The 24,081-nt window shown below is 38.6% G+C and overlaps 1 protein-coding gene and 1 long non-coding RNA gene across 5 annotated transcripts in view; one reads left to right on the plus strand and one right to left on the minus strand.

Moving 5' to 3' along the window:
• CACNB2 (calcium voltage-gated channel auxiliary subunit beta 2) overlaps positions 1-7,369 on the minus strand; it is a 244,665-nt gene extending 237,296 nt beyond the window's left edge. The window contains exon 1 of one of the 4 annotated variants that reach the window (XM_030264566.4): positions 7,003-7,369. In XM_030264566.4, the coding sequence (XP_030120426.1) occupies positions 7,003-7,101 (99 nt within the window). In that variant the 5' untranslated portion in view covers positions 7,102-7,369. The remainder of the gene's footprint in view (positions 1-7,002) is intronic. The other 3 variants (XM_030264561.4, XM_030264567.4, XM_030264562.4) reach the window with 3 other exon arrangements.
• The window catches only part of LOC121469424 (uncharacterized), a 47,035-nt gene that overhangs the window by 1,469 nt on the left and 21,485 nt on the right, over positions 1-24,081 (plus strand). Inside the window, exons 2-3 of the long non-coding RNA XR_012054484.1 lie at positions 12-6,653; positions 22,945-23,023. This is a non-coding gene — a long non-coding RNA (uncharacterized lncRNA). The remainder of the gene's footprint in view (positions 1-11; positions 6,654-22,944; positions 23,024-24,081) is intronic.

A 24,081-nucleotide genomic window follows, 5' to 3' on the forward strand; every position in this document is an offset into this window, starting at 1 on the left:
CACAATCAGAGGTGTGAAATTCCTTTAAAATTGGCTGAGTTGCAAAAGACAAGAAATAAAACACATTTATGTTCTAAAGCTTCACAAAATACCTGGAAAACAACGTGAAACCTTACCAAAAACAACCAAAACCAAACACACACCAAAGTAGTTTTGTAAAAATGATTTCATCTACCAAGATTTAACAAAACAAAGAAAGACTCTGCTTTCCAACTCTGATTAGAAAGTATATTGTGCAACCATTATTCAACCCGTGTAATCAAGTGAAATATGGGAATCATATGAAGTATTAAAGGCATACACTGCAGTTTCCTGATAATTAACAGTTTTATATACAATTACTTGTTATTGTAAACAGATGAGATCAATGCTGCTCAGTGAAACTCTTTAATTTTAATGAGGTTTTGGCTCAACACATAAAACACGCAACATTTAATCCTGTAACACACATGACAAGCAGAAGGCGTCGTTTATCCCTGTAGGTAAAATACTATCATGTGGAAGAGGAAATATAAAACATTTAAAATTACCAACTATCTACAAACAGGGAACTGGTCTTCAGTGGGAGTCTTAAAATGCCCTTCACCAGTAACCACTCTAATGGTATTTTATAGCAAAGCAGGGGTGAGGACTTTACAAAGGATGAGTCTGAACCTTAAGTGTTTATCATAGCTAAACTAGCACCAGCCATTGAGACTGATGGCAAGTGGCAGAGGTAAACCCTTAAAAACTGTTCTCATGAAGGAAGGGTACAGATGATTTAAGCAGTAGAGTTACCAACACCAAGTCAGGTCCTTAAACAAAGATGGAAGAAATAAATTGGAGAAAACAAAACCAGAAAACAAAATTTCAGAGCTACACTGAAGTTTACATCATCTCAGATCAACAAGGGACCAACTACAAAAATCAAAAGAACACCTAAAAAGGTAAAAAGTGACCCCCTGAAGGACTAGGGAATTGCTAGAAGGTCAGAAATGCAAATATGACCAAGTATTGTTCCTTCCCATGCAAAAACTTAAAAAATATATAAAGATGCACATGCTCCATACACAGCACGTCAGGAAAGTGCAGAATATATGAATCTAGCTTCATCCTTTCCTTAAAAGAACAGCCACTGCCTCTTTAGGCAATTCCTTACAACAAGGAAACAAATGTTCCTGTAGGTCAGACTCCTTGGCCCTTCCTGGCCACTGGCCAGGCTTACCACCACTCAGAAATTAAACCTTCCAGCATCAGCTGCATAGCTGCAACACCCCCCACACACTATCACTCAACATAAAAAGACTTTAATATTTCTTTTTTTTTGCACCACAAATCATACTAATGTCATAAAGGATAAGAGGTCAGCTTCCTGACCACACAGCCATGGATTGGAAAATGTACATAGACCTTGGTGATGTGTTTCCCACTAATCCACAGCTCCTTTCCATGACAGGAATGAGGGCAAGAGGGAAGGTAGCCTACAGCAATATATCCTGGCTTGCCTCCACCTCAGGAGCAGGGTTTTGAGTCACCCTATGTGGTCAACATCAGCACAGCCCTGTGACAGGCACCCTGCTCTGTGACACACCTTCAGCAAAGGAGTTGCCTGAGGAGCACAGACTCATGTCCCCATAGCAGAAAAGAATCCCCAGGTTAGGTGTCAAAACCTGGATTTCTCCAAACAAATAACTTTTGCTATCAGGACAAAACTCAGGAAAGACAGGACTTCCCCACCAGAGTCCTATCAAATTGAGGATCTCCAATACAGCCTTCAAGTTCACACAAGTTACAGGGATAGTCTGCAAAGTCCATTTCACAGTCATTTTATAAAATCCTACACCAAAACAAAAATCCATCCAAATAAACAAACAAAACCCCCAAACCTCCACCAATAATTCACTTCTCAAAACTTGCAAATATAATACATAAATAAGTATTTGACAGATGCTTCTTTTTCACCATTAAGAGAAAACTAATTTCTGCTGAGCAATCTGTAATGATTAAATCTTAGATGCTCTTTTCTGCTGGCCTGTGATAAAGCCTTGCCTACACTGCATCTAGAAACAGCCCTATTCTTGCCAGTTCCTACACTTGTGAGCCATCTCCCAGTGCTCTCACCCTGGCCTCAGACCAGGTCATCTGGCAGTTTCCACCCGGCAAACAAGAAGCTGGGAACTTGGCTGGCTGTCCTTGTCCCCAGTGGCTTGGGAACACACCTCAGTGCAAACCTGCTGCACATCCACTTGTAATAGCAGTGATGAAGATGTCAGCTCCCAGCTCAGCAGAAAAGGAGCACACTACAGCAGAAGATGCTGAAGCTCATGCCCAAACCCCACTGTGCCTCCTGCAGCCTTTTCAAACTGACAACTACAGTTGTAGCCACGTGCCTGTACCTCCTCACCTGCTCCCCATGGATTTCTGTACTTCACTTGCACAAGCAAACAGAAAGATCTGACTCTGTGACAGAAGGATGCCTGCAGGAACCACAGCCAGGGACAGTTTCCCTCTGCTAAGGGTTTGCTACCCTGAGGACAGAGACCAAGGCAACGCCTTGGAGGGCAGGGAAGGCAATTTTGCTTCCTTGATTTTTAAACTCTTCTATTGCAGTACAGTAAAGACCTGAGTAAAAATAGCAGAAGTAACTGAGACTCCAGAGAAGCCAGCCTTGTAATAGCACAGGAACTTTTCATCCATAGAGACAAAACAAGACAAAACCAGAGACTGCCTCTAAAAGATAGTTACCTGATAAATAAGTTAGAACTGAAACTGCTGAACTGTTTCAGAGTGATTTTACACTTTAGGATAATGTAAAAAACAACTATTATAACCCATTTATGCTGATAACATGTAACAGCCAAATGGAAAATATCTCTGGAAGAGATGAGCATGTAAAATCACCTTTTATTGCTTGAGTACGGGATAATGCCAAAAAACACCCCAAAGAGCAGAGAATCATCAAAAAAGTAATAACTGAAACCTGAAGAGCTTTCTGCAGTGAAGGAGAATTAAAATTTATTTTTTGTCAGTAAGGAATGCAACACTGAAAGGAGATTACCACTTCAAGACAGAAAACACTACCTCTTGCTGAGGGCCATGAGGAAGTATAATGAGTCTAAGTCTAATAAGTCTAAGAATGGAATTGGATTTTATCTCTTCCTCATTTGTATATCCTCCACTGAATTGCTGCCACATTAGATCCGATTTCTAGGAATGCTGCCAGAAGAGAGAGTAAAACCTTCCATGTGTCTATAACAAATGGGTCTTATCATTATTTAAGTAAGTATAGGGATATAAATTTTGTTTGTTTATGGCTTACAAAGTATTCTTACAAGTCAGTACTGGGAAATACATGGCTGCAAAATGTTTGTTTGAAGAACAGGTAAACAGGTATGAATTGGGATAAATCAACTCAGCTGAAAGCAGCAGAGGGCAGTGTGATGAATCTGCTGAGAATAAATCTCTGGATATGGTTCCATTCCTCATTACCACAAGACAGGCAGTGAAGGGATGGTGCTATACAACTGAGAAGGTAGCTGGAGATTCAGGAAGGACGACAGCTAGTGTAAGGGCCTGTAACAAGCTGATTTTCTGGAGTCACCACATGCACATCACTCAAAAATTCACCTTAACATAAATCATAGTTGATACAGAAGGAAAACTAAGCCTGTCCCCGTGCCTCTTGCATTCAGTTTACCTTCTGCAATGCAACCTGAAAATCAAGTCAAGCACTCGAGGGATGATAAAACCTTTAGACTTGGAAGGCAGAAGCATTTAGCAGTACCATGCAACAGAGAAAATATAAATGCAGGTGAAAGAGCTGAAGAAGACAATCTAGAAGAAAATTGTTTTCACATAAAATGTGTCAGGTTGTTAGGACTTGCACTGACAGATGATACATAGGCAGGCAAAAAAAGAACAGGAGGAAAATAATAATGAGGAATAGGGATGAATTCATCCAGTGTAAGATACATTCTCCCTCCACGAGGTAGTTTGTAGTTGCTTGATAGAATTTTCTTTGAAATGTCTTTGTATAATTTACTCACCTGATTTGCTATGACTGTCCCTAATGAACAGTACAGTAAGCATTTTAATGAGAAAACAGCAACAGAAATTGAACCTAATGATTTTTAAGGACTGAGGGACTTTGAAGAAGGATCATAAGAAAATTACATGGGAGCAAGAGAAAAAAGAAGAGAGGCTAAGAGTTACCATGAAAGGCATTAATGTGTTATGGTATATTATAAACAAATCATAGAAGTACCTGGGTTAGTTAAAATTATTAAAATGAATATTCTACTAATTCAGATTCCTGGAAAAGGGGTTCTTTAAATAAGGAAGTAAAGAGAAGACTGTGTTGATTTAAAAAAAATACACCAAAAAACTGATCACCAAACACTGATACATTTGAACAGTTTGCTTCTTTTCTTTCAGAAAACCTAATGCTATTTCATTACAAAAGGGCCACACCTAAAACCACCAGTTTGCTCTGACATATACCTAGACATTGTGAACAAGTCCACAGTGTAACTGGTCAGCATGCAGATTTGTCTGGATAAAACTGGACATCTGAAACTCTACTGCAACTCCATCTAAGACCAAGATACATCTGAGACTAAGATCACACTGAACTATAACTAGAACTATGTTTTTACAATCATATGGACCTAAAAGCCATAGAATTTTAGGTAATAGAAGAAAAAAAACACCAATATCTTGTCCCAGTTGCAAAGAACTTCCCTGGAAAAATACAGTATAACTGTCATGAGCAACACCCAAAGAGATTTTCTTTTGTTTGCAGATCTTGTTGGGAAAATGCATTATGAAAATAAGAAATAGACTTTCCACAGATGTTATCTAGGAATATTTCACATATTTAACTGCCTTTTAAGTGAACTACTTCTAGAGTGTTAATTACATTTCACGCCTCTGCCCCATGGCGACAAGTTTGGCCAAAATGGACTGACAGGCACAATCCAAAATATTGACCATGATGTTAAGATAGGTTAAAAGAAATCTCAGCTTTGCAAAAGTAAAATTTTGGATAAGAGAATTGTTGTGACTTGGTACAACTCTACAAAGGCTCTTCAATAATATTTTCTTAAATCATAATTCCCAGAAGAAGCACTTCAGAGTGAACACTTTTAGGAGTGACATCACTCCATAAATTCACATGCTGGTTTGGGTTTTTTTCCCCTGGCAGATTATTTGGCAGAAATGTTTCTAGGATTGATATTCAACTACCTTAGAGAAAAAGACAGTGGTACACATATCTGAAGTACCTGTAGGCAATCTACTTGATGATTCACATGTCCTCATTAAGCCTCTCCTTCTCACTGTGAGTGTGTTCTAAAGCAGCAAGATTTTACAATATTGGGGTTTTTTAAATGTTCATGGAACAAAAATTCAAATCAAAATAATTGTCTCTAAATGCAGTGCTTGCCAAGAAATTAACTTGCAGTATTATTCAGACAAAAGGCTCTTTTGTTTCCATAACTTTATTTCCTCTCTACCAAAGGCTTATGTATGACTAAAACAAGTACATATTGAGAAGATGATTCCTGTTCTGCCTAATGACTTTGATTGCAAAACCTGAAAAACATCCCTGAACTAAAATGGTGCATTATCACTGTCTTAAAAAGTGAATCTTTTTGGCTGTGAATGTTCAGAAAGCTGTTTTATAAAACAGAATATAAATGCATTACCTGAAACATAAATAACGTGGGTGTTAGCAAACTATTCCTCTCTAAAGAGAGGTTTTTCAACCCTAGCTTAAAGGAGGTTGAGAAATCAATTTTATGACCGGTATTTGACATTTGTCCACAGCAGAGAGGTACCATATGATTTGACAGTTGCTGAATCTGTGCTTAGGGTTATACAGACATAAAAAGGGGGGATTTGTAGGTCAAAAATTAGCTCCATTGCCACTGTTTCTGGAGAAGCTGGCAAAGCATATGGCCCTCCTGAAATGTCTGTTCTGTGCTTGGAGGCTACTGACATCCAAAGAGACACTTTCTCTTTTTTAGTTTAACCTCATCTCTGCCTTAGTGCCTGGATTTTGTTCTGCTGTCACCAGGCCTGAGTATGTAAAGATCAATCACCACGACTGTTGACAGACTGATGGCATTTTTCTCTGTCAATCAAGCATTTCTGGGATGGAGCTGGTCCACCTTCTCAAACAAGCATCAGAGACAGCTTTGGCAGCAACAGTAAAAACTGCACCCCAAAAAGAAAAAACCCCTGTCCTAACAAGATAATGCATAATTGTAATCTGAAATTGACACAATCAGATTTTACCACCCTTTTACTGAGTTCAAAAACAGCACTCTGAAGTCTTTGTAGCCAACTATTGCAAACTTGAAGATACTAAGCAACATTCATACATTAAACAGAAACAACCTTTCAAAATATGAAGTCTTGTCTAAGTATGCCTTACCCTACCTCCTTCTCATCACCCATCCACCCGAACACTGCAAATGAACTGAGTTGTTAAAATTTTTGAGACGACTGCACAACCACCTTCTGCATGAAAATCGAGCAGCTTAAATCTGCAGCATGTTCAACACCTTCAGCCTCCCCAAAATTCCTGCTGAACAACTGGCGTGAATCTCCTTCTCTCACCTACAGACTGTCACCAGCCCGTGCAACAGACGAGGGAGGTTCAGCCGTGCGTGGTAAGCATCAGGTACACATACAACAGGTTACTGGAGCAGGGACAAATAGCCGTACCCTGCGAGCAATACATGTACGGAAGATCAGCTTAATAGCAATGTATTCTTACATACTCATCCTCCGAATAATCGCGAGGTCCTTTTGACTTACGATGCTTCTACGGCACAGAGCATCCTATGTGTGCTAATTAAACGGCATTTGAGGGTGAGGGCGAAGACAGGGGTTTCGGGCGCCTTAGGGGAGCCGTCAAACTTTTCTGCCGGCGGTGACCGAAGTTGAAGGACGGGCAGCTCCGGGCCCTGCCCCGCGCCCCCGCCCGCCCCGCCGCAGCCCGGCCGAGCCCCGCGGTACCTGCGCTGCCGCCGCCGCGGGCAGGGGGTTGTCCAGCAGCTCCATCTGCACCTCCTGCGCCGGGCTGGGAGGCGATTTGGACATGTCGCTCTGGACCATTGGCGAGGAGAGCGGGTGGCTGGGCGCCGAGCCTCTCGGCGGGACAGAGCCGTGCTGAGCCGAGGCGAGGCGAGGCGAGCCGGGGCGGCGGGCGCCGCTCAGCACCCGGCCATGCCGAGGAGCGGCGGGCGGCCCGACCCGGCCCTGCCCGGCTCCGCTCGGCTCCGCTCGGCTCCGCTCCGCCCTGCCCTGCCCTGCCTGCTGCCGGCGGGGAGCGCTCGGCGCCGCGGACGGGGCAGCGCCGGCGGCGGTGCGGGGGAGGGCAGGGGGCGGTGCGTGGGGAAGAGGGAAAGTGACAGCGAGCATCGCCCTCCGGCAGCGCCGGGCGGGGCGGCGCCGCATCCGCACGGCCCAGCCCGAGCGCGGCCGAGCGGCCAGCAGCGAGCTGGGGCTGTGGGCCGGGGTGCAGGGGTGCCGTCAGGCCCTGCTTTTCCCTTCAGCCCTGCCCGGCGTCTCAGCCTGGCCGCACGGCATCGCCTGCCTCAGCGCGCATCGGCTTAGACCTGTGCTTTTAGCGAGAGAATCGGCGCTTCGACAAAGTTCCATAGGGGTTTTTGGAGGTTCCTATGCACATATCAACAAGAGATGAGTAAGATGAAGTCCGCTGTCGAATTTTATATAACCTGTGACTGTACGATCTCAATCGTGCTATCAGTACCCCACAGGAGGTGCTTGAAACACCTGTTTGAAACCTGATCCGGCAAAATCACCCTCCACCGCCGAGATGATCTTTCATTTCTTGTGAATGAGAGATCATTTTGGTCCTGGTAGAGACCAAACTCTCTGACCTTATGAAGTCCACAATGGACTTGATACCTTTCTTTCACTGGATGGGACCTAGTTGTGCCCCATGCAGCATGAGAGGGAAACGTTTACAGACTCACTATGTGATGGTTTGTGAAATCTCCTATCAGCTGATTGTAAACAGTGAAAACTAAGTCTAGAAACTGACTGGCCCAATGTCACACAATTAAAATCACAACCATTACTAATAGTAATAAAAGTCACTTTCAGGAAAAGAAGCCAGCAAACCAAAGCCAGCACAAAAACCAGATCAATTTCAAAAAGTACTTTCAAGCTTTAGCCAGATTGCATGGTTGATTTATTTCATTTTCCATAATAGCTAATAAGCTTTCTTTCTGAATTAGCTTACCTCTATGAATTTTCCTATATGAATAGTGAAAATCTTACAGGAACTGCCCTTTTTTTTTTTTTTTTTTTTTTTTTGTGAAGGAATTAGCTTTGTCTGCAAGAGGAAGTGCTCTGACTTTTGAATAACTTTCACTTGTCCATAAAGTTTCATATTTATTTTTGAAGACAACATTTCAAAATTATTTTCTAGAATTTTAGGGTGTTGTCCATGGCAAAACACAACCTTAATTTAAAGTGAAAAGTGTGGGGTTTATTGCTTAACTTTCTTTCAAGTAACTCAATAGACATGTTCAACAATCTTGAAACTATAAAGATGATGGAGTCTGGACTGCTTCCAGATGTTCTTCAGGTGGTTATAATCAAACAGATATTTTCTTTTTAGACATTTGGTGTGAAAAAATGCATACTTCACCATCTAGTAGAGGCTTTGAAGCAGTTATTTCTTTGACACTTACAAATTAGATTGTTTAAATTTAATTACTTTTTGTAATTTACTCATTTTGTAATTGTACTCATTATAAAGGAATTTACTGAAAAGCCTAAACACAGTATTCATGTTAATGATTGCTGGGTGGTGTATTATTATTGAAAGATGTTGTCTTTGAATTTCTAGCACCTTTATGGCTTTGGGAAAATTTATCCTTCTGTATCGAGACACACTCTAGGAGAGGCGCTTGACGATCCACCGTGATTCAGTACATTTACTTGGTAGATTTTCAGGCATCTGTCAGGGATTGCCTGTTCTTTCTCACACAGAGAAGGTAGTGGAAGTCACTTAATCATGTAACAGTGGCCCTTCATGTTGCCTTCTGGATTTTCACTTTGTAAAGAGTCTATAAACAGGAGCATTTTTTAAGTATACCATCCTTCTGTAAGAGTAGTAGTGATTATTTTTTAAATATTACAGTTTCTAAAACCATAAATTGTGAATCTGGATTGAAGGAGTATTTCTACTCTCTTATAAATTAGAGCTTGAATATGTCAATTGAAGTTCATTTTTTGTGTGCTCAATCATGTCTTTTATGATTAGTTGGCCTTTTTCCCTTTCCATTATAAAAATATAACGGTAATGATTTTGCTTGTTTATGTACACACATAGAGGTTCTGTAGAAAGAAAAGACTCAGGAAAGAAGTTTCACCTCACACACACAAATAACATCTGAATTTTTAGTAAGTTTATTTGGTTTTTCTTTCCGAGAAAAAATATTCTACATAACTGTTCTTTAGCAGCAGTTATCATTCATTGTCTTGATGTAATGAGTGGCTAGAAGATTAGCATAGAAAAATAACTGTATTTTATTCTGTTCCACCCCTTCTGTTTAGCAGTTAATCCAAGTTCTCTAACCTTGAAATGCGCAGTGAAAATCCTTCAGCTGAACACATATGCATACAGTCATCCTTCTGCATGCTGTTTTTGGCCACCTCTGCTCCAGGAGAAGGGTCAATGTGTAAAAACAATGTGCAGAGATTCTAAATGGCTTGCTTTTTCTCAAGGGAAAAAGCAACCTGGTATGCCTAACCCCTTCTCAGCAGAAAACCACCCTGCTGCATTTATTTACACTTTTATCTGCAACGAAGAGGTGTTGTGCATGCTTATTTGGATTTTTATAAACATGTAAATGTTAGAAAACCAGAAGAAAACACAAGCTGTTTTGTTCATAGGGCCTTTTTCTTTCTTTAAAAAAACAATCCCAAAAGCTTAGGCTGACAAACAACCTGATTTGGGTGCCAAAAATAGCTGGATTTTTTTGCATGAGAGTTTAGATGTTCTTGTAAAGCAAGGAGGACTGTATTACTGTGCATATTTAATTGTTCTTTACCATCAGTATAAGAATGTGGTGTCAGCACCATGTCCTAACCTTTGTACCCATGTATGGCAGGTACATGTTTGGTTTTGCCTATAACTATCACCTAAATGTACAAAAAATAAGCCAAGGAAGGTTGGCTGATATTTGTGCAAATGCAGCTAAAAGCTAGTAACTTAGACCTAAGGGATTTCATTAAAAACTTGCACAAATACAAACCAGTGAGCTTACAATTAATTATTTTTATGAAACTATATAAAATGCTTTTAACTGAGCATATGTTTAAAGCCCTGATATAGAGAATTTCTTTAGGACTTTCAGTTAAAAAGAAGTGCTGGCTGTCTATTAGACTGTGCCACCTCCTGCCTGAAATGAATTGTAGCCAGAAATTCAATATTGTAAAAAAAGATTTCACTTGATTACCCAGTTTTAATATCTCAAAACAGATACAGTTAATCTTTTTCAGTGATAAACTGGAAGCTGCCTGTCGCAAGTGCAAACTAAAGGGATTCCTCTTATTTTAGTACTTTATCTTTCACACAAGTCTGAACAAAGCCACTCCAGACGGGCTCCCTTTTGAATCCGTTATCAGTCTGTATCAGCGCACAACACCACCTGGCTGGATTTAATGAACTGATCCATTCTCCCAGCTCGTGTTTATTATGTTGTATTCTTGGATATAAGTGCCATGCACCTAAGACAGCCTTGGCTGATACTGTTACAATATATTCCGGAGAAGACAGGATTGGAAGGAGGAGGGTTTCCATATGATGGAAGATAGGAGCAGTATATAAACACTGGTAAAAATGCTCTTAATGCACAGAAAGGCTCACAATACTTGAAAAAGCCACAACACCTACTAAGCACATATTTTCAGCCCTTTGCAAAAACGTGACCAAAAAAGGCACGCTCCTGCTCGCAAGCTGTTCACTTTGTGAGAGGCAAATTTGCTGTCGATGGGTTGTATACAAAGTTCATGTTTGATTAAGCACTTCTGCAGAAGTTGCTGGTTTCAGTTGATTTTTTTTTGCTTTTTTCTTTGCTCTCCTGTCATAACTGAGACTGCATATGTCCTTTTGTATCCCAAGTCCTTACCAACTATGGTGTTCCTATTTATAGCATCATTTTTCTCTTATTAAATACTTGAATCACAAGAGCACAAAAAGGCTTTATAGCATTCTCACCCACAAATATGTTCAGCCCATGTGAGTTACTGACATGAGAGACAGATTTTAATAGACCGTGTGTGGCCTGTGTCCAGGGACAGCATCCAAGCTCTCCATAGCTCCATGAGGATGGCCTTTCCTCCACCCTTCATTGAGCCGTGTGCTCAGTTTGGGCTTCTCTGCTTTTGGGTAGTTTGGGGTTTTTTTTTCAACCCAACAATCATTTATTTGTGGCACTCAGGCAAAACTTCATTCAGAATGAATTGTGTAAGAGAAGACAGTGACAACCTCTAGTCAGCGTGAGGATTGCAAAACCACCAACATGGTTGACAGTTAACTCATCATTACCAAGGCTTCTGGCAGAGTTAATACATCTGAGAGTATTCAAATTCTTTGCCAATTTATACATGTACAGATTTGAAGTGCAAGTCGATGATGGCACCGCTCCATGTTGCCATCTAGTCAGCTTTAAAAGTGAGCATTTGCCAGATGTCATTTCCCTCCTTCCTTGCCTTGGCTGCGCTAATCTGATCCTCCATGGCACACTGCTTGGCTCTTGGAGCAGAAGGGAATCCACTCAAGAACTAAAGGTAAAATGTAGCAGCAAATTAATTACCTTTCCATGGCGTAAATCTGCTGCTTTACCTCCCTCAGCCACCCTACCATGAAGACTGAGTAGTGCAACAGCCAGGGTGAAAGGGGAAAGAGAGACAGCAGGGAAACACAACTTGGTACACAGCTGAAAAATTCCTTCCTGGCAGCACACCAACCCTTAAGGCAGCCTAGCTATAAACATCAAATTGCAAAGGCTTAATTTTGAGAACATTACTGCAGAATAACACTGATTTGATTTCAGAAAAGTAATTTTTGGTAAGTACTTTGAGTTTATGCAACAAAAGGAGGCAAGGAAAGACAAGTCTTCAAGCTTTTGTTTGTTCTTCCTTTTTCTCACATATTGCTAAGCCTCTTTTACTCAACTTTCACCCAATCTTTAACAAAACTGAAGTTCTCATTTTGTAAGAAAATTATTTTTAATAAGGCACTCTTCAAGTTTTAAAAGAAAAATTATTCTAAGAAATAAAATATTAGCAGTCACATTAATGCTGTGATGTAAGTGCAATAATTGCTATAGTCAATTAATTGCCATCAAAACCATCTTATCTATTTCCAGAGAAAAATGTTAAGGGAAACCTTTGTGCCCCTAAAACATGAAATGGTGCATAAAGTTCCACCATCTTCTCTGACTTTGTGTTGCCCTGAATTTTATTGAGATAACTATCCTTGAAGTGTCCTTCAAAAACCCAAAAACCAAGTTATACAGACATAATAATTTTCTATTGTAGCACTGCCATCCCATCTGACATCTCTAGAAAAAAAAATGCCAAAAGTCTAATAGCAGCATTCTGATCCCATTCGTGCAAAGAAAACAATGGCAAGTATCAATCAAACGTGCTATACATTATGAAAGTAAACATATACTTTTGTATTATTTTGAAACCAAATATTTTAAAATACGCTCTCAAATACTTCCTGTGACATGTTTCTCAAATCTCTATGGTTTCCTTATATCATTACTTGCTAAAATAATAAATTTCCCTTCAAATTTGCTCTGGTGTATTTTGTAGGAGGAATACCTTGAAATAGACATACCCTTCATGATGGAATTACACTTATGAAAATAATGGGAAAGGATCAACTTCTAAAATCGCGTATCTATTAAAAGCAATAGCTAATGTTTTGGTGTCCAAGCCTGTGCCACCCAGGCTTTTAAAAATCAAACCACTCTGCACTACTCCAACAGGGAGCTGCTGCTGAAAGCCATGGTGAAATCCATGGTGAAGCATGTCCCTGTTCACTCGAGGGTTAGTCACCTGAATACATCTTTCTGAAAAAGACAGGAAAGAATGAAAGGGAAGAAGCAATGCTGTTTCAAGGAGGGCACTTCAGGCCATCAGTGACCTCACAAGGCATATATAAAAAAACCCCAAATCTTTAGTATTATTTAAAACAATCCCTTAATAGGAGATCAGATCATAACTGCTTTTCCTTATGGCACCTGTAAAACTCTGTGGTCACTGGAGACACGTGTTAATGGCAGACTGCATCACCTCTGGTGTGCCATCTGAAGTCCGCCCAGGTGAATTCAATAGAGGCAGCTCCATGGCAACAAATACTAAAGAAACATCCTGTTAGCCAGAGACCTAATTCTGCAAAGATACATGAAGCGTATTCTAGCACAACAGGAAGAAAAATACATTTCAAAGAGTGATAATGAACAAAGCCTTAAAAAATTTCCTCCTCAAGAAAAGAAGCAGATCATGGTCTTTGGTAATTAGCCATAAAGGATTTTTCCTGAGAACAAAATATATTCCAGATGATATTTTACAGCCTTTGTTTGGACAATATTCAAATAAATTTCATGCTGTTGCTTAGTTTCCTTTTTTTTTTCTTTTTTTTTTTCCTGGTATAATCAGTGTGCATCTGTTTATTCACTCAAAGCTCAGGAAGTCCTGCCAGTTTTCACATCCACCTGAAGACAGAAGCATCAAAAAAGAAAACCGTTCCTGTTCAGCTTTTATTTAAGCCTAGTTTCCCAAGATTTGTGAATGAACTGTACATCAGGTTACCAAAAGGAGTCCTGAAAATCATTCATGAATGTAGCTTCATAGAACCCTTCATGAGTTACAAAGTGCTCTACAGTAGTTTTTGACTGGATGCCAGAATCCCAAACATGGTTTCTCCTGCACTGGAAATATTTCAGTATGGCTTACAAACACTAACACAATTCTTACTTCATGCAAGTTTTTTCTACCACTTTGTAAACAGTAATTCAATATTAACTGTAGCTAATGTGCTTATATCTTCTGCATGCTCATCTATTATTCAATACATAGCAAAATCCCATTATTTCATTTGTACAGGCTGACACAAAACATTTAGAATAGATCAAACACATTAAAAAAAAAAGAAAATACTGTGTATTAAAGTCAGTCTATCAACAACAGAATAACATATAGGTGAATGGCTCCTTACATGAGTAGTAGGGCAAATGTTATAAATATTACTTACCAGTGTGAATCTCTGGGCTCTTCATGTTGGGTTGCTGTGAGGTTGCTTCTTGGAGAAAAATTTCTGTTGTATGCTTTTACAAAAAACAACTGTTTTATTTAGTTTTGCTCTATATGTCATCCAGCATAAAGGAAACAATGGCAGTAAACATAGTGTGATAGTCAGAACCAAAATTTTAGCTGTTTGTAGCCAAACTATTGTTTAGGAATTAACTCCTGAACTCCTGCTATTTCAAATCCAGTATACCAGTTTAGAACAAGACTAATTGTTGATTCTTACTTGTATGCTCAGTGCAATAGCTCTCTAAACAGTAGCCATTGCTGAAGCAGCAATGTCCTAAAGTAGCAAAGTAGCCAGCTGAATGTGGTCACCCACTCAGCAATTCCAACTTCATTTGCCATGTAGTTCCTTCTGGAAGAAATATCAGTTTGTTTTCAGTGTTTGTTCAGCCATTAGTGCAAACTAAAAGGGCTTTTACTAGTAATTTTTGCCAGAGTAAGTAATTTTTTTTCCTTTTTGTGCTTTTTTTCCCCCAAAATAAACAAGGTTAAAGTTATAATAAGGGCTTTTACACTACTTTTTATCAATTAGCAACGAAAACAGAGTAGGTACCAAAGTATCTACATGAAGATCATGTAGAAGAAAGAAACTTATTACATCCTCCTTGCTCTGAGAGTTCATAAACAGATTAGGTGCTGCTCATAAGTGCTCCTTCACACTGCAGTTGAGATCACTACTTAGCTGGGTGTCTGCTCTGCTTTTCTTGGATTGCACATATGCTGTTGTGCAACAAGCCTGTAAACTCTTTTTAATTAGCATTCATGGGGCTGTTTGCCACTGCAATGAAAGTTCATTTACCACAATCTACTATAGTGTCTATATATAATCTCCATGTACATAGCTACATTTTGTGTGTTGTAAGAAAATTCACCGTTTTGCACGTGCTACCACGCTTCACTTAGAAAGGGAAAAAACAACTCTAAGATAGGTGTCTTTCTTGCACAAATATGTGTTCCAGTACATTTAATACTTTCATTATTCTGCACATCGTGCAGAATTAGTAATTTTGCCAAACGGCAAATAATTCAAATGATTTTTTTTTTTTAGTTTTAAAATATAATGTTGATTAGAAATAATAGTATCATTAGGCAGTGAAATTATAACTTGAAAGTCAGGAAAAAAAGGTACAGAAGAGTTCAGTGTTTCCAAGGTGAGACTGCTCTGGCTTTTTAACCAAAATAGGCGTTGGATAAATTAAGATGTTCTTTAAGAACAGGAATAAAATCTCAGCATATTTTAAACTTCTTGGAATATTCAACCATCTGATTAAACATTAATATTTTTTCCTTGTCGTATCAAAATGTGTGTTCAGAATAGAGACCATTCGTAATCATAGGATGGTAGAATTACTGACCAGTTTGAGTGGGAAGGGACATTTAAAGCTCATCTGGTGCACTCCCCTGAAATATGCAGAAATATTCTCAACTATATCAGGCTGCTCAGAGCTCTGTCAAATCTGACTTTGAATGTTTTCAAACATGACGCATCCTCTGCCTGGGATGGTTACAGGAATTTCCTGGCAGATATATATTGTAGATGTAATCATTCTTATTGGAGTTTCTCAGGGGGGAAAAGTTACCTAATCCTAGGTCCCAGGTGCAACTTGAAAGAGAAATACAAATCCATTGAGTTGAGTGCCTTTAAGATCACTTGGCACGCCAGGAGTGTTTTTCAGGTTTGCTCTTTACTACTGCTGAACCTCAATTCAGATCCCATTTTGTGAGAGTAATCCTATTTCTAGATCTGACCTTACATTTTAGAAGTAGCTAAAATTTCAGATATACTACACAACATCTTTTAGAGAAAATCCAAACTTATTGAATCAAACAAAACAGAGTCAATTCCAAACAGAAAAACATGACAAAAAGTATTGAAAACACAACTGGTAAACCTGATCTGACACAACTTAAAGATTACCTTTCTTTGGCTTTTGGGTAATTAAACAGATATCAGATTACAAACCAAAATATCCTTAAAATAGAAACAAATGCTCTCTCAGTGTACTTACTGTTTGCTCAGTAGGTCTGTGCATACAACTATTTTTTAATGGTAAGCAATAAAAATATTTAAAAGGTCGACTTCCTGTAAATATAACATACAAGTACAAAAGCTATAAATGTGAAATGTTTTTAAAATAATTCCTTTAACAGAAAAAAATCTTTTAAAAAATGTCCAGGAGGTAAAATGTTATATTGCAACCTACCAGTGAAATGGAACATTCAGCATTCACTAACACTTCCACATCTTCCTTGCTAAACATGTACCTCATTAGGGAAAGCAATGAAGAATAAACTTAGGTATAATATGAAGATATAGTTTGATTATATTTTTGGAGCTCAGAGAGTTAGAAGCAGCATTGTATTACATCCAAAGGTAATGATCAGACTGGGAGCTGTTTGCAATAAGTGTATAGCATCAGTTTAGTACAAAACCAAACACCCTCCTACTTCAAACCAAAATGAAGGCTTTCAAGGCTTAGTATCTTATAATTGTTTGTTGCTACCACTTTTATCTACCAGACAAGTGGATTCAAATTTTTTCTGAGTAATTCAATGCAGTTACTTTATAAGTGTGTTTAGCATCTGTACAAGAAAAAGAGGACTAGATTTGACTGGCCAATGTTATTGGCAAAATTAAACCCCACTTGTAACCCTTAGCACAGGTTCATCTGTCTGTGATCCAAGGCCAAGTTTGGGAAAAAATAAAGGAAAAGAAAGAAAGACAAAAGAAATAGACAAATTAAATTCCTGGTAAAATAAAAATATTAAAATCCTCAAAATTGTGAAAAGTGAAAATACAGAAAGGTATTTGAAAAACAATTGTTTTCTATAGAATACAAAATATTTTCCAAGCAGTTTTGATCTTTACTTGGCCATTCAGACTAGCAGTAGGAAAATCATGTTGTTAACATAGCCTTGCTGTGGACTCCACCATAAATTGTCTCATTTCACTGGTATCAGAGCAGTACTGTAAGGTCTCAGGTGTGAAGCCCTCAGGCTGTACAGTACAGAAAAAATCTACCTGCTTCAGAAGTAAAATCAGCACCCTTCACTGTTTGTTAGATGACAAAGGCCACGTGATCTGTGAATATTATCTTTGTCAGTAGGAAATTACAGTTCTCTGTGGGATCTTAGATTAACAAGAACCTGCTTTGTCAAGAGACACTTTTATAAACTCTATTTCAGCTTCTCTGGCTCTCCAGAAAAATACATCAATATGTTAATACTGTGAACAAAGACATCTTCGTACAGATTACATCTTTGCATTTCTAGCACAAAACATATGTATTGTTAAATATTTGTCAGTCAGTGGCTTTGCTGAAAGCAAATAACTGCAGATTGGAAATCCAAATTATTTAATCACCTTCTCCCCTGCTTCAAAATTTTTTTTTAAAAAACTGCTGCTGGTTCACAAAGGTTTCTGAAGCCAAGAATAGATGAAAGCTTGGTGTGGAACAACAGTGGCTCTGTGACTCCATGGCTTAGCAAAGAGTGTAAAGCTGTGTCCCAGCACATCCCTGGCAGTCAGAAGTCTGTACTGAGAAAGGCTGAAGGCAGCTGGCAGGGATAGCAGGAGAGTGTTGGGATCCAGCCAGGCTGCACATTCCACCTGAACAAGCTGGTAGTGCTCAGGTGGCTGGCACTCACTGCACTCTGTCCTGCTGGAAGCGTGCTGCCTCTGTGCTGGCCAGCCGGTGTAAAACTGCCTTTGATTTATGGCTTCAGCCTGTGTGATCCTTGGCTGGAGTGGGATATGTGCTGAACCTCACAGGCCAGCTAAATGTAGGGCTGTCAGAGTCTCTAACCCTTCTGCTGTTCATTTTCCTTATTGTCTTAGAGGGAAGGTAATGAAACTGAAGATTTCTCCATGTGGCTATGACTTCACACACGGAAACTGTGAGACCAAAATGCCGTAAGACAAACACAGCAGAATGTCATGAATGGGAACTGATGCTTGGCTGCTCTCTGGATCCTGTGACTGAGTCCCACACTGAACTTCTGTTAACACTAATTCCCATGCATTTGGAGCACAGACAGGTTAGACTCCTGTGCTGGCACTTCTCAGATTGCACCATAATCAAGAGAAACCAGCCTAAAAATGTGTGCAGTAAAACCAGTTCACACAAACTGCAGCATTTTAAGCCCTACAGGAAATCATATACAGTGTCAGAATGGCAAGAATCACATATACCACAAAGCAAAGACATCAGGACTGATTTCACTAATGATAAAGTTCCTTGAACATCTGGTAATTAGTCTTAGTTTGGAAGGACTGTAAAATGTTTGCCTATATATCCTATTCCCTTTCACTCTAGTAAGTATGTATATGCCAAGAGACCTTTTTTCTACAGCTCCTCAGTTGCTTTTCATGAAGTTTAAGAGAAAAACCTATTTAAAGCTGTACATCCCACTTAGAAAAAAGTCAAAATGTCAAAAAGCTACATTATGCTGAGATGTATCACAGAAAAAGTTTTAGCTTTAAGCAGGGAAGAATCAAAAAATAAGTTCATCGGCAGAGATTAAGTATGATTTTGTATTTCAGAGTTTGGAATTTATCTGATGACTGCCTATACATACCTACCAGGCTGGAATATTAAGTGCCAATCAACCAAATATCTGTGGTGCTGAAATAGTTTGATTCAATAGGTATTGAAACCACCATATAGAATGGAAATAATCAGTTTGCCTAATAAATCTTACCACTTTCTTGGGGCTAAAAGTGCAAAATCACCTCTCTGGTGTCTCCTTCCCTTTTCATCAAAGCAACAGTTCCTCTATTTCTCAGTGTTATTCCATGTAATTCCATTCCAAAATACTTTGGTATTCATTCTGATTGTAATGTGAGTAATCAGTGCATTTCTACTTGGTGAATTTATTATTAGAATTTTACAGCAGCTCTTGTATCAGAGTTATTTTAAGCATATATTGGTTGTAGCACTCATTGAAGCTTCTCATATTAACAATACTGAGGTGAACACACATCTAAGAGCACCAGCCTCATGCACAAGAATGCTGCTAGTAAAAGCGATACATATGATAACACTTCCAAAAATAGTGTTTCACCAGTGTTACTTCTGAGCAACAAAACTCCCCCAAGAGACTTGTAAACAACATACCCACATTAGTAGTTGAGTCATGTACAATCACATCACAATGTGCCAGGTCTAGGCAAAACTTTTGAAAAAGTCAATATTTTATTTCACCTTCATAAATATAAATCCAGTCCAGTAAAGGCTATCTTAGCAAGCAGGCTAGTATAAAAGTAGTAATAATTTTTAAAACATCCCTTTCTGCGACATCAGCTGTTCTAAAATGACTAAGCTGAGTAACAGTCAATTGGGATAACTTGGTTGTTATTTTGATTGATAGACTTCTATAGCAGAGCTCTGAATTGAGGCAGAGAACAGGCAAGCTCTATTTATTTTAATAATAATTTAAAACTATTATTCTCAACAAAACTCTTCTTATGTATTTTATAAGGATGAACTGTTTTGCAATTATTATAAATCTTTCAGAGAGAAGGAAAATATTAACACTATCAATATGCACTCTTATTTATAAACAGTCATTTCATTTACAATCCATAAGGAGTATTCAAGCTATTATAGAAGCATGCTTTAAATCACAATTGTCTTTAAAATGATGAGTCATTTAAGTTTCAGCTAAGACAGCTCAGTTTGTACAGCTGTCAGCTGGGGCAATGAGGTGGGATACACACACAAGCCACCCTTTCCCCCTGAGATTTTTTCAGGTGTATTTTTTAAGTGTCTTGTCACATTTCACTTTAGCACGGGTGCAAGAGGAGGAGCTCAAATTAGGTCAGGTTCTCTGAGAATTGCCAGATAAGTCACTCTAGAGAGGAGATCGGATTTTTCTTGTTTGATTGTTGCAGTGCTCTGGGCTTCTATCAAGTATTAACACTGTCATAAAATGAAGTTGGTTTATTGCATTTCACTAAATTTGCTAAGATTATTGTTCTTCAGAGGATTTACAGCACTGACAGCTATTGCACAGCCCTTTTTTCATAGTAGCCTGAAAACCAGGAGTACTGAGTGTACATCTCTTCCCTATATGGATACAACTCTCCTGTACTGCTGTAGCTGGTGCAAATTTGAAACCTGTGGAAGTGAAGTAGCAGTGCCCCAAGTTGGGCACTCCAGGCAAAGCCACTGCTCCCATCCTGACGCTGTCTTGCTCTACAGGCTGATGAAAAAAACAGAGAATGCTGTACCTACATTACTGCCACCTTTTCCATTTCTCAGTAGTAATTTCCCATGAATGCAACTTAGCTTACATTGGTAATAAAAACAAACAAGCAAATAAATAAATAAATCTATAAATAAATGCAAGTCTCACTTCAAGATGTTGCACCAGCCTCTATTTTAAATAATCAAACCTTTAAAATGAGATCTATTCAAATAGCAAATATTATTTCCTTACAAAATTTAAGAGACCTGAAATATCCTAAGCTTCTGAACCTCTACAAGATCTTGGGTAGAAAACAAGTTCATAGGTTAGTAACCTTAGTAGCCTGTTTTCCACAGCAGCTTCCAAATTTTCTCTTCCATTATGTTAAAATAGATCTTGCTAGGAATTTGTAAATGAGAAATAAAAATGCATTTAAAATAAAGGAATGATATAAAATGAGAAGAGATAGATATTAATTAAACAGTTTTTGAAGGTTTAAAGCCTTTTTCTCATTTGGTCCTGGCACAGTGCAAAAACCCACAACCAAATGTAGATATTTACTGCAAAGCTAGGTTTTGCATATCCAAAAGTCTTAAGAATGACAGACAAAGGTCTTGTCAATTCAATGTGAGAGCCCAGAAAGGAACAGCCCTTCTTTGTTGTAATATCCAGTGCATAATAATGGTGTAAATAATTTTCCTGTCAGAAAAATACCTATTAGTTTTCCTTTCTACTATCTTGGATCTGACCCACACCATAAATAAGAGATTTGTATGAAGTATATAGTATTCATAAGAATGCATTTACTATCATTTTCATTACCTTTAGAGTTTCTTCAGACCATAAATGTATTCTCAGGGCAAATATGCAATATACAGGTAGTGACACTACTAAAGGTGTTGATATTTTCAAATTTATGATATGAAATGCTGTTTTCTGTGACTTTATGAGTAATATATATCTGGCCCAGAAAAAATTACAATATACTAGATTACAGATACTAGATACTAGACCAGCCATATCATCAACTTCTGTTCTATTGTTTCCAACTAAAAGATGTTAAGAAACAATATGTAAAAAATTCCATGGTTTACAAACCAATGACCTTATTTTATTCTAAACCCACTATCTTGTGTCATGAGAAGGATAGGAATTACACTTCTTAAGGAAATGCCTTTTAAGGATTTCACATTAAACATTTACATGTGATTAAATACTATTGAAACATAGCATTTCTTAGGTGAACAGAAGTAATTCACAATTACATAGCTGTTTACAGCACAAAAGATTACCTTTCATTGTACCACAGCAAAGTATGAGTCATAAGGCAAATAAAAACTTTCCCTAGAGGAACCAAAATTTGAACATTTTGAAAAAAGTCAATAGGAACAAACGCTGCTGCAATAAGCCTGCTGAATACCCTCCATTCTGTTGTGTAGCACCTCTGTGAATGCCAGCTAGTTGTAATAGCCTGAAAAAAACCTTTGAGAAAGCATGTGATCAAAGTAACAAAGCAAGTGAAACAGCAGAGAAGAATGTATGTGTGAACTTCCAAAGATTCAACTTTCATTTTCTACAGAGGAAGTATAATGCAAGTTTCTACATTCGCAACTATAAATATTGGTAATTTTTTGATAGCAAGAAAAAAGCAATGGATAATCAGGGTGAACTGCTTCCTACAGTGATTCTTTAAGGGGCTCTGAAAACTGTTTTAATTAAAGGATTTGTGATTTATAATCATTTTTTTATTTAAATAAATGCACTGAGATCACCTTTGAAATATATTCGGTTTTTTATTGTAGTTCGCTCACATTTACCTTTAATTTCTTCCTGGTTTCTTCTCAGGCAATATCTGAAGTGTAAGGGACTATTGCTTCAGCTGAGGACACATTCACTCAGATAAAGAGACATCTTACAAACTTGGCATTTTAAAGCCTATGTTCCAGACTTATGAACAGCTTTGTAAAGACAAGAAGTTCTATCCAAATAGAAAACTTTATCTGATGGGCACATTTTGGCATTAACAAAAGCATGGAAAATATAGTCAGATCTGTGCAATGCAGGAAGCTGAAGGAAGTAAACTGTTAACATATGAATATAAAATATCATTCTTTGAATTTTAGATTTTCAAACAAGCTTATAAATGAGACAGTGTTTGGGTACTTCACATATTGACATAGCTTTGGAAGAAATTAAGATGGTAGTAAGTAGAGTTTGAACTTTTTATATTTATTTTTCAAAAATGCTTCCTTGTTTAAACTTTTAACATATAAATCTGTAGCTCTAGTGGTTTTTGAACAGCATAAGTTGTACTAATTTGCAGGGATGTAAACTGGCTGGGAGTGTTTAAAATTAAAATAACTGTGCAATATTTGTCTCATCTCATTCTTTTCCCTTCTCTAGAGTCTGTAACAGCAGTTTGACAGAGAATATTGTGCATACTTGGAACTCTATAAGGCTGTATGGAAATGACAAATTCAGGGTAAGGTTGCTATTATATTAATATTTTTTTAGAGTTACATAAACTTGTTAAATTACTCTATTTGATTGGTAAGCTCCCTAAATTCAGCTTCTGTTACAGTCTGAGCAATTCAGAATGTTATCTCAATGATTCAAGAACTAGAAATTGAGAATTTTCTCAGGGCCAGCCAAGACATGCTTCAAAATTGGCCCATTTCTGAACTATCCCCTGATCAAGGTCACTGCCTTTCCAGAGATGGCTGGGGGAAAACCATAGATCCGTATTCTTAGGCAAGATATCTAATGTGTGGAGCACATTACTGGAGATATTGCTTTGTTTCTTTTATCAGGAGGAGCTTGAGATCCCTGTTTCCTACTCCCCAAAGGACTATGCTTACCTCACACTTACTAGCAGCTCTGAGGCATGACATTCCTCTATTCTCTTCAGAACTCCATAGGAATTAATTTAAGGTTATAGGCTGGAGAAAAAGAAAAGAAGGAATGTGATCTGCAGGTGGTAAAGAGTTGGGAGTTGTGCTGCCCTTGAGAGGAATCTTGATGGGCTGGAGAAATTGGCAAACAGAAATGTAATCAAGTTCAAAAAATCAAAATTCCAAGTCCTGTCCCTGGGGAGGAATAACCCCATGCACCAGTACAGGCTGGGATCAAGCTGGAAATCAGCTTTGCAAAGGAGACTTTTGCCCTTTTTGTGCTGTAAGGACAGGTTGCTGGCTCATGTCTAGCTTGTCCATCAGCATTGCCAGCATTGCCTCTCTCCTCAGCCCTGATGAGACATATCTGGAGTGCTGGGCCCAGTGCTGAACTTCCCAGGACTAGAAACACATGGAAATACAAGGCCAGCAAAGTTTACAAAGATGCTTAAGGTCTTGTAGCATTTGCTGCATGAGGAGAAGCTCAGAGGGTGGGGACTGTTCACCCTCAGGAAGAGGCCTGGGGGCACCCTAATCCATGGGTGTGGATATTTGAAGTTAAACTGTTGTTGTGCAGAAGATGGGGGCAGACTCTTCTCAGTGGTATTTAGTGACAGGACAAGAGGTGAAGTGCACAAATTGAAGCAGG

This window comes from Taeniopygia guttata, chromosome 2 (genome assembly GCF_048771995.1).
Source record: "Taeniopygia guttata chromosome 2, bTaeGut7.mat, whole genome shotgun sequence".
Lineage (NCBI taxonomy): Eukaryota > Metazoa > Chordata > Aves > Passeriformes > Estrildidae > Taeniopygia > Taeniopygia guttata.